Source organism: Lithobates pipiens, unplaced genomic scaffold (assembly GCF_037356315.1).
Source record: "Lithobates pipiens isolate NorthernLeopardFrog02 unplaced genomic scaffold, aLitPip1_a1.2 Scaffold_18, whole genome shotgun sequence".
In the NCBI taxonomy this organism is placed as follows: domain Eukaryota; kingdom Metazoa; phylum Chordata; class Amphibia; order Anura; family Ranidae; genus Lithobates; species Lithobates pipiens.
This window is the reverse complement of record NW_027507758.1, coordinates 225047049-225063464: the sequence shown is the minus strand read 5'-3', so window position 1 is coordinate 225063464 and position 16416 is coordinate 225047049. Positions and strand designations below refer to the sequence as shown.

Sequence of the window (16416 nt, the reverse complement as noted above, 5' to 3'; positions counted from 1 at the left end):
GTGTGTGCTAGCCCGCCGTACTTTTGAAATGAATGGACTTTTCCCGCACGGCGAAAAAGTCCGTTCATTTTGAGCGCGGCTCCAGGTAGCCGGGACCAGCGAAGGAAGCGTCGCTGGCCCCGTCACCTGGTATGGAGTTAAAGGGGAAGCCCTACACCGAAAAAAACGGCATGGGGGTCCTGCCTAGGTCAATATCAGACCCTTATCCGAGCACGCAACCCGGCCAGTCAGGAAAGGGGGTGGGGATGAACGAGTGCCCCCCCTCCTGAGCCATACCAGGCTGTGTGCCCTCAACATGGGGGGTGCTTTTGGGAAGGGGGCCACAATGTACCCCTACTCATTCACCTGTGAAAATAAATAAAAAAATACAACGCACAAGGGTTAAAAATTGTTTATTGCACAGCTCCGGGGGTCTTCTTCCGTCTTCGGGGGTCTTCTCGTCGGACTATCGGAGGAGCCCGGCTTTCTTCTTTGTTGCCGCCCTCTTCTTCCGACTTCGGGGGTCTTGTCCCCCTCTTCGGGGGTCTTGTCCCCCTCTTCGGTTCTTCTTGCCAGGCCTCCGTGCCTTCTTCTAGCTCTTTTACAAGTGGTGGCCCGGTCTTCTATCGCCGCCACCTTCTGTTCTTCCCTTCTTGAACTGTTGCCTCATCACGGTCTCTGGCCACAATGACAGACACGCGGCGTGCGGTGACTTATATAGGGACATCGGCGGATGATGTCCCCGCCCATTATGATGTCACAGTCCCAGAGGATGCTGGGACTGTGACATCATAATGGGTGGGGACATAATTGGTGGAGGAGTCCGGCGAGAAGACCCCCGAAGACGGAAGAAGACCCCCGTCGCTGTGCAATAAACAATTTTTAAACCTTGTGTGTTTTTTTTTACTTTTTTTTTAACAGGTGAATGGGTAGGGGTGCATTGTACCCCATACTCATTCACATAGGGTGGGGGGCCGGGATCCGGGGCCCCCTTATTAAAGGGGGCTCACAGATTCCGATAAGCCCCCCGCCCACAGACCCCGACAACCAATGGCCAGGGTTGTCGAGAAGAGGCCCTTGTCCTCATCAACGTGGGGACAAGGTGCTTTGGGGTGGGGGGGCCACGCGGCCCCCCTTCCCTAAAGCACCCCCCATGTAGCAGCCTGGTACGGCTCAGGAGGGGGGTTCTCTCTCATCCCCACCCCCTTTCTTGACCGGCCGGGTTGCGTGCTCTGATAAGGATCTGATATGGACCTAGGGGAGGGACCCCCACGCCGTTTTTTCGGCGTAGGGCTTCCCCTTTAACTCCATACCAGGTGACGGGGCCAACGAAGCTTCCTTCGCTAGTCCCGGACTACTTGGAGCCGCACTCAAAATGAATGGACTTTCCTCCGTGTGTGTGGGCACGTCTGTTCATTTCAAAAGTATGGCGGAAAAGTCACATGTGTGGGCAGGTCCGCTCATTCGGACAGTCCGGCGGACTTTACGGTGGTTTGTCCGCCAGACTAACTCCGCCAGATAGTCTGATCATGTGTACACGGCATTAGATTACACCCACTTCTTGCAGTCACTTCCTACTCTCTGATTACCAAGTGGAAGGGTCTACCTGTTTAAAACATGATTTATCATCATATAGTTATAGTAAAAAAAAAAAAAAAAAACTGACGGTAACATAAACAATAATAATTTATGCCCCCAATAAACAGAGTTAAAATACACTTCATTTTGACAATATTGATATAATGACTACAAGGAAGGAAGTAATAGATTTGCAGATTGAAAAAAATGCAGTAAAATAATATTTATAGCAGTTGTGTGCGCCTATATTTTCTAAATAAAAATGTATGTAATGGCTTTTACTTTTCCATCATTTGGATAGATACCATCAGCATCTAATTTATGCCCTAGGCATTCCAGACTTTTTTTTTTAATACACTGTAGCTCAGCATCAACACATCTATGTAGTACTCATCTAGGCCATTTAGGTAATGTTTTAACAATGTCTGCTCTTATTGACATAATCAAGATAAGGCACTACACCTTGATGATCTGAAAAATGATCATCTGTCAACTCTGAAAAAGTGCTAATACAATAAAAAACTTAATTGTATGTAAAATACCTTTATTCAGTGTAGGTTGCTGTTCCCTGCTGTAAGAGTCTTGGTATTTACCATGTATTATCTTTACACCTTCCCAGGCTTGAAAATTCTGCTTATTGTTCATCTGGCTCTGTGTCTGTGTATGATGGGACACCTGCTGGCTCGCCATTATTGGGAAAGTTTTGTGGAACAGGAACACACAGATTCAGATCCTCATCTAACAGTCTAAGTGTTGTATTCACCAGCAAAGGAAGCAACAGCAATTATGTCCGTGGTTTTCATGCTAACTACGGCTCTATACAACAAAATAATCAAAGTGGTAATGATGCAGTGTGTTGTAAACTAATAATCTAAAGTTCCGTGATAATTAAATAAGGACTGTATTTTGAGTGGAGAGGTGCCTTGGAAATGCTAATAACTCATCTCAGTGTTATGTTTCTACTGCTTAGTTGACACAGTCCTGCAACAAGCCTTTCTCCTACCAGTCTCTCTCAAGATACCAATGTGGATCCATTAGGATAGTTTAATACCTTAAAAGCACATGGCTGCTGTCTGGGAACGTGAAATAGAAGTGCAAGATTTTTTAATTGAAGAATCAGGAAGTGGCTACAAGACAGTTAATAAAATTGAACACTAACCTTACTTTATCCCCTCCACTAAAAAATATATGCATGACTTATTATTTACATATATGTGTTATTTTGGTCCACTGACCACTGTTTCTTAACTTAATTAATGTTAAAATACTGAGATCCATTCCATGTGTGATTTATTATCTGTTGAGATTCTAAACTGCTATTATGAACTTATTTCAACAGAGGTACTCCCAAGGGTACATGTGCCAGTGGCTGAGATCACATAGGTTAGTCTACTCACTGGAATCTTACATCTTTTTGGGATTCTAGTTGTAGGGTCCTACCATATTCGCTGTCTTTGCCCACAGTCCATTACAAGGACTAGCAAGAACATGTAATGTATACTGCTTCGACTAAAATAGAATACAATTTCTCTAGTTGCAAAGTAAGGTGATAAGAACTGACAACTCACATGTACAGGTTTATTCACAGTATTCTGTGTACATATTAGAGAGGCTAGCTTTTAGTTTAACCTGTTATATTACACCCAAAATTGATGTATAATTCTTGGAAAGTTTTGTAACATGATACCCATTTTTTACTTTTATTAATCTAAAATAGAGGCTTTGCTGCAAGAAATCTATGGTTATTATACAGTGCATTGAAAAGTATTCACCCCCCCCACCCCCCTAAAGTCAATACTTTGTAGAGCCACCTTTTGCGGCTATCACAGCTCCAAGTTGCTTTGGATAAGTCTCTATGAGCTTGCCACATCTTACCACTGGGTTTTTTGTCCATTCCTCCTTGCAAAACTGCTCCAGCTCTTTCAAGTTGGATGGTTTACACTTGCGAACAGCAATCTTTAAGTCTGACCACAGATTTTCTATTGGATTGAGGTCTGGGCTTTGACTAGGCCATTCCAACACATTGACATGTTTCCCCTTAAACGACTCGAGTATTGCTTTAACAGTGTGTTTGGGTTCATTGTCCTGCTGGAAGGTGAACCTCCATCCTAGCCTCAAATCACACACAGAGTGGTACAGATTTTGCTCAAGAATATCTCTGTATTTAGCACCATCCATCTTTTCCTCAACTCTGACCAGTTTCCCAGTCCCGACTGCTGAATGGTGTTCCCGACTGCTGATGGTGTTCTTTGGGAGATGTGATGTGTTGGGTTTGCGTCAGACATAGCATTTTTAATGCGATTGCCAAAAAGTTACATTTTTGTCTCATCAGACCAGAGCACCTTCCTCCATACATTTTGGGAATCTCCCACATGCCTTTTCGTAAACTCAAAACGTGCCATTTTGTTTTTTGCTGAAAGTAATGGCTTTCTTCTGGCCACTATGCCATAAAGCCCAACTCTATGGAGCGCATGGCTTATTGTCGTCCTATGTACAGATACTCCATTCTCTGCTGTGGAACTCTGCAGCTCCTCCAGGGTTACGTTAGGTATCTGTGCTGCCTCTCTGATTAATTCCCTCCTTGTCCGGTCCGTGAGTTTTGGTGTGCGGCCGTCTCTTGGCAGGTTTTCTGCTGTGCCATGTTCTTTCCATTTGGTTATGATAGATTTGATGGTGCTCCTAGGGATCATCAAAGATTTGGATATTTTTTTATAACCCTGACTTGTACTTCTCAACAACATTGTCCCTTACTTAACAAAATAGGTAAAAAGCCAAGGGGGTAAATACTTTTGCAAGGCACTGTATGTGCAATATGTGCATGTGCCTGTCTGTGTCTTTTTCTGATTTTGTTTTGGACAATTAATGTACAGTTTTTTTTAATTTCTAACATCTATCTTTTTATAGTGATACTTTATTGTTCGTCAGACCTCATGGAAGCACAGGTCTCAGTGCAGTACTTGCAGTCTTTAGGATATTCCACAAATGAAATATTTTTGAATGATGCACAATGCCGACCTTATAGATCTGGAAATTTGCTAATATTTTACATTCCATATGATCAGTGTGGCACAGTCAAACAGGTATGTTAGATTTAACCTGGAGAACAAAGTTAATTGACAAGTATATAGCTAAGATGTCATTATTTAAAAGCAAATGCAGAATTCATAGTTACATAGTTTAAAGTCAGTCCAATCACGTGTCCTGACAAAGATAGGATACCATTACTGACCTTCTTCAGAGAATGCTAGTTGTATCGCTGTATCTATGTGTTTCTGATCCACAATCCTGGGGCAAACATGCAGCAAATAAAAGTAAAAGAAAAGTCACAATTTTCTAAAGCATGAGCATGTCAGCAATGGCAGTCTATAAATATTTCTCGTGAGAGGCTCCTCTCAACTCTATGCTGTTGTAGACTTAAAGACCATTTAAACTATTGTAAAAAATTATGATAATATCCTACTTTGTTCATTAGAATATTAAGTTAGAAAAGTCTTACCATTAATTTAGATAGCTCTGCCGCATTTAGGGCTCTAGCTCTAAATCACAGGGATCATGCTGAAGAAGATAGGACTATAAGAAATAATAAAAATAAAATAATTTAAAAAATAAATTATATAAATAAGTAAAAGATTATGTTTTATAGAAAACACATAGTTTTTGGTCAGGCGCTTATAGGGAGGGCTCCTAAATACAGCGAAACAAGATAAATGCACATTTTTAACTCAAGATTTTAGTTTCAGTATTTTTAATTTGAGCTTAACTTTACTGTCGTACTTTGCGCAGAACTTTTCTGTTTATTGTTAATCGAAAGATACATATATAAATATATATAGTTATTTTGACAAGAAAAAAAATAAACTATATTATGCACTTTAGAACCCTTTGCGAAAACTTAAAGGAGCGTTACAATAGTTTGGGGTTCATTTTTTTTAACCTTTTACGTTTTTAAACTGATGTTTTTTATAAATTGGTTTATAATTGTTATAAAAATTGTTATAAAAATAAGCATTTCCTAAAGTGGTTGTAAACAATCCACTTTTTGCTACAATAAGGCTTACTTGTTAGCTACCCCAGATTCTCCTAAACCTGCAGGAGATATCCCCTGTATCTGCATATGCCGACGTAATCGGCACATGCGCACTGAAGCAATAGCACGTACGTGCCTTTTGCTTCAGTGAGTGTGCCGTTGCCGGGTGGCTCCCACGTGCATGGGAGTGATGTAATTTCTTACTTCTGGGTATCGTGGCTCTGGGGCTGTGATTGGCCAGAGCCGCAATACCCAGAAGTAATTCCGGGGAGAAATGTCACTGGTCGGTGCTGTGTACGGGCACCGCAGTGGGTGCTTCGATCTCAGGTGAGTATTACATAATTACATAACATTACATTACATACATGCTATGCATACTAGCACATTATGCCTTTGTCTTGCAGGTTTTTTGTATTTATTTATTTATTTTCATGTGGGCTTACAACCACTTTAACCACTTGCCGACCGCTGTTTGCTGATATACGTCGGCACTCGTATAGTTGATGTCCGCCGGTGTGCCGCGATCATGTCATAGAGCTGCAGAACGGGGAAATGCCTAACACTTAATATATGACAAATGATTCACAGAGCACTATGGGTTATCTAAAGAGATACACGCAGTAATAGTTTAAGAGGATGGCTTTGTCTAATTTAAAAGTTTGTAGAGTGAGGCTTTCCCAAAGTTTGGTCCTTAATTCTAAACTGAGCACTCCAAACTCGGTGTGTGTATATGTATACATAATTGATAAATTGAGTGCAGATGTATTTTAGAAATAACCTCATATTCCCTAGAAGTATGACAGAACACTAAATACCCAGAGTCGCTCAATGGCCAAATCCAAAAGCGCAATTATGCAACTGCTCAGATCAGTTTATAACAAGCAAAAGTAAAGGTACACATGAGCAGAGCCAGCTACAGAACAATACAAAAATTCTTTAGCACACTTGAATTTTCACAAATCAGAGTATGTATTAAGCTGAAATCATGACTTTTTACTAACTATATTGTTACATGGCTTTTTGCTAAAATAAATCCGACGGGATTTACAAATCATTAATAGTAATACATTTTTTTCTACAGTAAAATTATGTATTTTTCTACAAATAAATTGCAATCCATGTGTAAAAAAAATCTTAATTTCAATGGAGTACATTCACATTGTTGCACAGCAGCACTGTGGGAAATGTCTGTTTTCTTCTATTTAGGCATTTGAAAATGCATGCAAGTAATATTGTAGTGCTAGGCAATTGTTTGTCTTAATTTTAATTTCTACAGGTTCCAGCGAATAGTATTAACACACATAGAAACGTGTAATAAGACATACAAAAATGAAACAGAAAAATAGGGTAACAAATGTATACAGAAGAAATAGAGATGTGTACATACATACAGACAGTCAAAGATAACTCTCTATACATCTTTTTGAAGCTGAATTGAATTTATAGTTTAAACTAGCTATATACATTCCATGTGAATCAAAACAAAAGATATGCAAAATCTTATGGTCTGAGTAGAAAAGCCTGTCCCATGCCACCATACAGCAGAGTGGGAACCTTGCTCTCTGTGAGCAAACTGTTGTGTTACAACCAGAGCTCTCCAATCAGCGAGGGGCATAAACTTTTCTGATTGTAGAGCTTTAGGCCTAACTAGGGGGAGTGTTGGATCTCTGCAATGAGACCACTGCTTTCCTACACAGCATACGGTTCCTAATCTGCAGCTCCTGGACAGAGGTAGACTTTTCTACTTCATCCAGCAACTGCAAACTGTAAGACATGAAACACCTTTGTTCTGATGCACCTGGGATTTATTTAGCTGATTTAAACTGCAGGTTCAATTGGACTCTAAAGTCTTATACACATGATCAGATTTTCCGCAGACAAAACCTCTGACTTTTGTCTGAAGAGCGTTGGCCAGAAACGTGTCTTGCATACAAATGGCAAGGAATTGTCGGCCAACAAACACGAATGTAGTGATGTACTACGTGCTTTTTCTTTTTAACCAAATAGTTTTTATTATACTGTTTTAGCAATACACAAAATCAAGTTGCATAGACAAAGTGTAATAACATTGCTCAATAGTGAACACGGCATGTAGTTGAGTAGGCATGTACAAATGCAGTGTCTATTAAGACCAACAAACCAAAACGAGTAAAGGGCTTACAGGGATAGGTATATTCAACATTATATAAAGACCAGGTCCTTTCCCGGGGGGGAATCATGTGCACTTTTACATCAACCTTATTGCTAGGGAAATATACCCTATTGTATTCCCCCTTGTGATCAAGCATTGATTCAGGTATCTATTGAGACTCACGATTTAACTGGAGCACGATGACTAGTCCAACTATAGTTGGTTCGTGAGTCACGGAAATAACGACTGTCAGTGTTAGCGATTCCCTTCCTTTTTTTACTTATTTGTTATAGTGCCTTATAGCTCCTGTAGGGAATGGAAGCACAACAAGAAGATGTCAAGGAGGGATACAGAAGTAAAATAAAATTTAGAGAGGGAGAAAAGAGAGAAAAAAAAAGAGAGGGGGGTAAAAGAAAAGGAACTATGAGGGGGAGGGAGGGGCTGTCTCAGGGTTGGGGGGGGGGATATTGAATTGAGTATTGGAAAAAAGTTTGCAAGAAGAGGAACTACTGTGCAGAGAGGGGGTGGAGATTGCCACCAGCTACCCCCTCCATCTGCGAATAACAATGATTTAAATTAAAGTTAAACCCGAGTTACCAGATAGAGCAAGTATATCCCGTCAGTGACAATATTTCAACGCCAGAAGTCAATCGTTACTACGTGGTTTTTCATCTCTTTAGCTGTACCCTTTGGGCTCCTTCTGCTAATTTCGTGTTAGTAGAGATTTGGTGAGTGTTGATTCGCGCTTTTCATTTTTTGCGGTTTTCAGTTAATTTCTGAACGGCAGTTCGTCAACCAGCCATGTTGCAGATTCGGAGGAGATAACGTGTTATTTATTATTAGCTTTGGAGTGATTGTTTTGACCAAGGTCCAGTCCAGGAATTTTTTGCTTTATTAATCGTGACCAATTATGTCATATGCTTTGCTGCGGGAGCTTCCGAGAGTGTGTGTTTTTACTTTCTGTGTGTGTTCCGTCTTTGCTTCCGAGAGTGTGTATTTGTACTTTGGACTTTTGTACACACACTCGGAAAATCCGACAACAGACATTTATCTGGAAAAAGCCTGCCATCCAACATTTGTCGGCGGAAAATTCAACAACAATTGTTCGATGGAGTGTACAAATGGTCAGATTTTCCGCCAACAGATTATCATCACATAATTCCAGTCGGAAAATCCAATCGTGTGTATGAGGCTTAAGTGGTTGATTTACTGAAGACAAACAGGCTATTCACTTTGCAAGGGAATTTTCACATAGCTTTAGTGAATGTGGTGAAAATTCACTTTGCAAACTACATTGTAAATGAATGGTTGTGTAGATAAGGGCCTTAAAGGATAAGTGCATTTTAAACAATATTTCAATCTTGGGTTGGTTATGAAATGCTGAGTTATCCACTAATCTCATCCTCTTGAGCTCTGACTCCTAAACTGAGTGGGACATTTTCCTCTCCTCACTGCTCTTCCCTTGAATACAGGGTTTATCATAGAGAATACTTTTATCCAACCAGACTGTGGAAAATTATCTGACCTTTCCTATTTTTTTAATCCAAACATCAGATTTATGGAGTAAAATACTGCTGTCTGCAATATCAAAGGCTACATTTACCACACAGCTGACATTTAACTAATGGTAATCTCTCAGCAGAGATTTTGTTTATACAATCATTTACCATAATTTGTAAATTCTTTTGTATGATAAAGTGTTGTTTTCATCCATAAAAGAAAATTATTAATAATTTTGAAGTCTACAATGTATACCAGTTTCAGAAGTTTGTTTAAAGCCTGTTCTGTTTTTCCAGGGTGAGAGAGACACGATTAGCTATTCGAATACATTGCGTGGCCGTCATTCTGATCAAATTATTGAACGCAAGAAAACATTCAACTTGAATATCCGTTGTCAGATGTTCCAAAACACCATGGTGAACATTATGTATCATGCGGACGAAGTTGCAAATCAAACATTGACACAATATGGCCTGTACCGTCCTTCACTATATTTCTACCATTCATCAAACTTTACCTATCCAGTGTATGATTATCCATATTATGTGGAATTAAACCAAAACTTGTATCTCCAGGCTACACTGCATTCATCTGACAACAATCTCACTTTGTTTGTGGACACATGTGTGGCTTCTCCTGATCCCAATGATTTTGTGACAAAGACTTATGATTTAATACGTAATGGGTAATACTCCTTTTATTTTTCTCTACAAATTGTATAGTTTGTGTAGAATCTAAACATTGTTAGGCAAATTAGGTCAACCATTTTTTTTACTATTGTAAACCCACCCATTTTTTCCTTTAAAATAGTAGAATACATTGTACAAAATAATAAATCTTACATTCATCAAACATTCACTGCAAATAAATATTTCATGGGTATGTGTATTACATGCCAGCGTTTGATTAGCCAGAAGTAAATGTTTGATGAAGGTCACATTCACTGATTTTTAATATTGTCTGATTCATGTTGCAATACACTGTATAGTATACATTCTATTTATTTCAAAGCAAGAAACACTGTAAATACAATACTGTACTACTAATAATGTTAATTAAAGTAAAAAAATATTTGGAATTTAAACAGATATTTTACAGGTTGTTAAATTTGATCATTAAACATTAGGCTTACGTGAAGTCAGTCAGTAATGGGTATTTATAAGAATCTGAATCTTACCTATTTGAGTACCCTGGATTTTTTCTTTTTAAATCCCCTTGAGTTCCAGAGCATTTTTTAGCGATATCTCAGTTCTGCACATTATACACACATTTTGTTGAAAATGTAAACACATATTGTATATTTTTAATTCTTAGTTTTTCTTTTTAAAAAAATTGAAATAATTCATATTCCTTTCATTTTTCCCAGAGCAACATTTATATAATTGTGCACCATCATATATTTACCACTAAATGTATTTATGTGATTTAAATTATATCATGTTAGTTTGACTTTTATGTAATATAGTGAAATGGTAAAGCTCAAGGTAAAACGATACATTTTACTTTAAAGCAGAGTCCCACCTAGTTAAAAGTCAGCAGCTACAAAGTGTAGCTGCTGACTTTTAATAATCGGACACTCACCTGTTCTACAGTCCAGCAATGCAGATGAACAAAAGCCCTGCTCCTCTCCCCCTCCTTTCTGAGGAGCCGGCATTGTAACTGTGGTCGCCCCAGCTGTGGCATCACAGCCGGGCAATTACTGCGCATGCACAAGCCACTCTGCACACTGTGAATGGCTGGACAACCTTCTGGGGCCTGTGATGTGTCCCAGAAGATTGCAGGGAGGGAGGGGGGAGAGGTGAACTTCCTTCTGATGCTGCAGAGCCCCGGGAGGAAGTGGGAGCTGGATGCCTTGAAAAAGAGGGTATCCACTCCATGTCGCAGTCACAATAAAAATCGCTGATCGCCGCTGTTACTAGTAAAAAAAAATTGTTAATAAAAATGCCATAAAACTATCCTCTATTTTGTAAACGCTATAACTTTTGCGCAAACCAATCAATAATCGCTTATTGCGATTTTTTTTTTACCAAAAATATGTAGAAGAATACGTATCGGCCTAAACTGAGGGAAAACATTTTTTTATATATATTTATTATAACAAAAAGTAAAAAATTATGCGTTTTTTTCAAAATTGTCGCTCTATTTTTGTTTATAGTGCAAAAAATAAAAACCTCAGAGGTGATAAAATACCACCAAAAGAAAGCTCTATTTGTGGGAAAAAAAGGACGCCAATTTTGTTTGGGAGCCACGTCGCACAACCGCGCAATTGTCAGTTAAATCGACGCAGTGCCGAATCGCGAAAAGTGGTCTGGTCTTTGACCAGCAAAATGGTCCGGGGCTGAAGTGGTTAATACATATGCAGGGTACGCAAATATCATACAGATCCTCTCACATCATTATTCTGACATTTTTTTTTGGGGAGTAAAAATCTGTCCTCCTATGCAGCGGCAGATACTATAGCAGTCATCTACTATTGTAGGGACAGACTGGACTGGAGCTGCAATTTTGTAATGACATGCTTCATCCCTTATAAAGTTTGCGTTTAAATAACTAAAATCATTCAGGTCAATTTTGTAAAATGCTATAATAAGAGAAATATTATTAATAATAATATTCTTATTCCAGCCTGTCGATATTACAAATCGGAATATTTACATAATGTTATAAGCCTGTATATGCACCAAACATCCACTTGACACATAAACTTTTCTGGCTCTTGCCTCCTTCAGTGCCAAGTCAGTTTCACTGCTGTTTTTTATAGGGTGGGTAACTTAAAAATCATGTCCTTTCCAAAAAAAAAAAAAAAGACTTTTTCTTTCATATACTATATTTTACTCATACATTAGTACTGAGTAAAAGGCCCAAGTTGCTTAGAAATCCAGTGCAACATGCAAAAATCCTCACTAACAAAGCAATGGGTGTAACAGACATTAACCACTTCAGCCCCGGAAGGATTTACCCCCTTAATGACCAGGCCATTTTTTGCAATACAGCACTGCGATGCTTTAACTGACAATTGCGCGGTCATGCAACACTATACCCATCCTAAATTGATGCCCTTTTTTTCCCACATATAGCTTTATTTTGGTGGTATTTGATCACCTCTGCAGTTTTTATTTTTTGCTCTATAAACAAAAAAGACTGAAAAACATTTTTTACTTTCTGGTATAATACATATCCAAAAAAAATAAAAAACCTTTATCAATTTAGGGAAATATGTATTCTGATACATATTTTTGGTAAAAATAAGCGTATATTGATTGGTTTTCACAAAAGTTATAGCGTCTACAAACTATGGGATAGATTTATGGAATTTTATATATTTTTTTTACTGGTAATGGCGGTGATCTGCGATTTTTAGCAGGACTATGACATTGTGGCGGACAAATCTGACCCCAAGAGACACTTTTTGGGGACCATTGGCATTATTACAGTGATCAGTGCTAAAAAAATTAACTGATCAATGTATAAATTACACTGGCAGGGAAGGGGTTAACTCTAGGGTGGGCGATCAAGGGGTTATCTGTGTCCCCTGGGTGTGTTCTAACTGTGTGGGGGATGGGCTTACTGGGACAACACAGAGATCACTGTTCATGATTACTAGAAACAGCAGATCTCAGTATGTGTCAGAACAGAGACCCGCTTGTTTACATAGGCAGATCCCTATTCTGCCTCTCTTCATCGAGATTGCGGATAGCTGGTGGACATCGAGTTTCCACTCCCATGCTCCCTATAACATGCATGAACCGATATACAGGTACGTTGCTTTGCGCAGCCAGGCCTCCTTGCCGCAATATATATGCAGAAGGTGGTCGGCAAGTGGTTAATGAACAAGCAAACTATACTAATTCCTCCAAGTAACTTTAAATGTATTCACCAATAGTCACAAAATGTCACAAATTATATAAATTATATAAATCTACTTTGCTGCAGTAAAATCAGCACTGGGCTGCACATACCTTGTGCTCAGAGCAGATCTGTGGGAAGGACCCAGCAGGTCCACCCACTACGGGCTACCTGTAGCAGTAGTGACTGGTCTTCTTTAACGTGGTTGTAAACCCTCCTGGAAAAAAATCTGAATGAATTACCCATGAATGAAGCCCCCGCAGCCGTCTCCCCCTCCGGCCGGCGACATCTATCCCAGAGGTTACTTCCGGGTATCGCAGCTCCGGCACTGTGATTGGCCAGAGCCACAATGATGTCACTCCCGCATATGCATGGGAGCCACCGGGAACAGCACAGTACAACTGAAGCAATGGCACTTACGTGCCGTTGCTTCAGTTGGCTTAAGTACGCATGTGCCGCATGACGTCGGCACAGGCAAATACAGGGATATTTCCTAAACCGTGCAGGTTTAGGAGATATCCAGTGTAGGTACAGGTAAGTCTAATTATAGGCTTGCCTGTAGTTTAAAGTGGTTGCAAGGGGTTTACAACCACTTTAAAGAAAGCTGCTGCACAAAGGAAAGTTTATGCACTGGAGAGGCCTCTTGTATTTAGACAATATTTGCTTATCCTGAAGTTCAAATTTGATCTGATTTTACAAGTGAGTTCAAATTATTTTCATTTTCTACTCTAGTTGTTACAAAATAACCCATTAACTGCAGCAAACAACAAAAATATTTAATTTCACAAGTGGAAATCCATGGAAAGAAAACATTTTTCAGTAGAGTTTTTTTATATATACTTAGACTTAGTTTAACCTTCCTGGCGGTATTCCCGAGTGAATTTTCATTACCAAAAGCAGTAACCCCGAGCCACACTCAGGATTGCATTGCAGGATCCATGTACAGCTTGCTTACATTCTAATCAAATATCTGACATAATCATACAGCCAGGGTGGTTAAGAAGTTAATGGGTTTAGTTCAAAACTAGGTATGGAATAATGGTTAGAGATAGCGCAACTGTTGCATTAGGTTAAGTGTTAATGAGTATGTAAAGCCCCACATTTTATTTTATTTTATTTTTTACGTTTTGGAAAGAAAATGTGAGGCTGAGAACCTCTGTCTGTGTTTTCTCACAGGATTGAGATTCACCAGTTCTATTAATCCTGATGTCCATTGTCATAATAACAACCTAAAAGGATATAACAATCTAAAAGGAGATATCTCCTCATTATGATGAGGGATTGTTTTTTGTTAAGGCTATAGATAAAAAAGAAACAGAGGTTTCAACCATAACTGGGTAAGGGTTAAGAATACATTAAGTGTTATTTAGTGGTCGACAGCTGGGGAGGCATAGGAGGTTTTAAGACAGTTACATGTTTGAGGCACTCTTGGATGGATCTCCCATTTAGGTATAATGCTTTAGAGACAATTAAGGATGTGCTGCAAAGTCAAAAATTTTACTAAAATTGACTTTTATTTATATCTGTTTAATGGGATTGGCCTTTGGATTGCATTTTGTATTTTTTCATGTAAAAAATAAAATTATTTTTAAAACCTACTTTTATTAGTTTCTGTAAAAAAATAGTCACGAATATTACAATTGTGTTTCTTATGTTTTCAGATGCATCAAAGATTCCACTTATTTGACCTACCCAACATATTACTCAAATCAGATTCGGTTTGGATTCCGCGCTTTTCGTTTTGTACAGAATTTCTCCAGAGTCTACTTGGAGTGTAAATTAACAGTTTGCAACAAAAACAGCTATAACTCCCGTTGTTACCAAGGATGTATAAGGAGACGTAAAAGGGCTGCATCTTCTTCTTTTGAGCAACTTACTGCTATGGTTGGGCCAATTGAACTTAAAAAAAATTAAACCTTTTAAATGTGTGTACTACTAGGCACCACTAATTAACATTTAAATATTCTTATAAATATATTATAAATATATTACACAGTTTATCACTGATTTTAGAATGATATTTTCAATGATACGATTTATATGATAAGGTATAAGGGGATTACATATTTGTTTTATGCTAAATAGTTTCGCCTTAAAGTAACTTAATAAATTGGTAACCTCAATGGATTGCAATTCTAAGCATTTAATACAATAAATAATACCTTTTATTTACTTTAACCTCAGGCATTTTTCTTTTATTGATGTCTAATAACACAATAGACTCAGCCTTTTTAAAACTGAATTTCAGATATGGTTTGTATTTTATAGTTACATCTTCCCAGTTTGGACCAATGTAAGTATGCATGAACCATACCTGTGGGACTGCAGTGGAAGTGAAGAATCGCTGTAGAAATCACTGTTACTACAGCGATTGCAGTATTCCAGGTCCTGTGCCGAGTTACTGCCCTGCTGCATAATAGCCACATGGCTGCCATTCAGTGAATGCCTTGAATTGTTCTACATGAATACAAAGTGTTCTCCAATTGGATGAGGTGAAGAGGTGGAGTAGTGATGTACTCCATGTTACTGTGTACCAGGGCAGCAAGTCAGCATGGCACCAGGAAGATAGCTAAAATGACTGCAGTATTACTTCTTGGATTCAGCAGAAATTTCATGGGTATGTTCCAAGCCAGACCAATGTATCTATGCAATGCAAACCAGATCACATCAGAAATTCATATTTAAATATTGACAGTATGTAACCAGACAGTTAAACTAACATGACGATTGAATTCCTCCCTACTGTCCTCTTCTCTAGATTCCTGCTTTCTAGAGAATTTCATATTAACCTTGATTTATCATGTATCATCATTTATTGCATATAAAAAACATATTAACCAATAATTAACCAATAATAAAAAAATAATAATTTTTCTTGAAGAAATTTTCAAAATAATCAATTGTAAAATTTGCATTTAAATACATTTACTTTACACAATATATTTCTACATTTGTCTGTCTTTTTTGTAGGACAAATTATTATTGGCAGATGTTCCTGATTTTCAAAGACAGCCTGTGGTTTAAAAAATATATAAATCTTTCCGGCATTTCCTGTATATCTTTAACAGCTTGCCAACTGCCACCATCATTTTACTGCAGCAGGTTGGCACAATCCCGCGAACCGTCGTAGCTATACGTCGGCTCGCGGGATCGGGATAGCAGGCGCATGCTCGTGGCTAGTCACGATGACCGCCAGCCACGAGCGATCGCGAGCACGAGGGACAGAACGTGGAAGTATGTGTGTAAACACACAAATCCGTGTTCTGTTCTGAGAGGAGTGATAGATCGTCTGTTCCTATTAGCTAGGAACCACTATCCGTCACTTCCTCCAGTCAGTTCCCTCCCCCTTCAGTTA

General features: G+C 38.8%; 1 protein-coding gene across 5 annotated transcripts in view; it reads left to right on the top strand.

Moving 5' to 3' along the window:
- LOC143987702 (scavenger receptor cysteine-rich domain-containing protein DMBT1-like) overlaps positions 1 to 16001 on the top strand; it is a 136272-nt gene extending 120271 nt beyond the window's left edge. For all 5 annotated transcript variants that reach the window (XM_077486641.1, XM_077486642.1, XM_077486640.1 and 2 more), the window contains 4 exons: positions 2177 to 2397; positions 4462 to 4637; positions 9512 to 9900; positions 14723 to 16001. In XM_077486641.1, the coding sequence (XP_077342767.1) occupies positions 2177 to 2397; positions 4462 to 4637; positions 9512 to 9900; positions 14723 to 14975 (1039 nt within the window). In that variant the 3' untranslated portion in view covers positions 14976 to 16001. The remainder of the gene's footprint in view (positions 1 to 2176; positions 2398 to 4461; positions 4638 to 9511; positions 9901 to 14722) is intronic.
- The last annotated feature ends 415 nt before the right edge of the window (positions 16002 to 16416 follow it).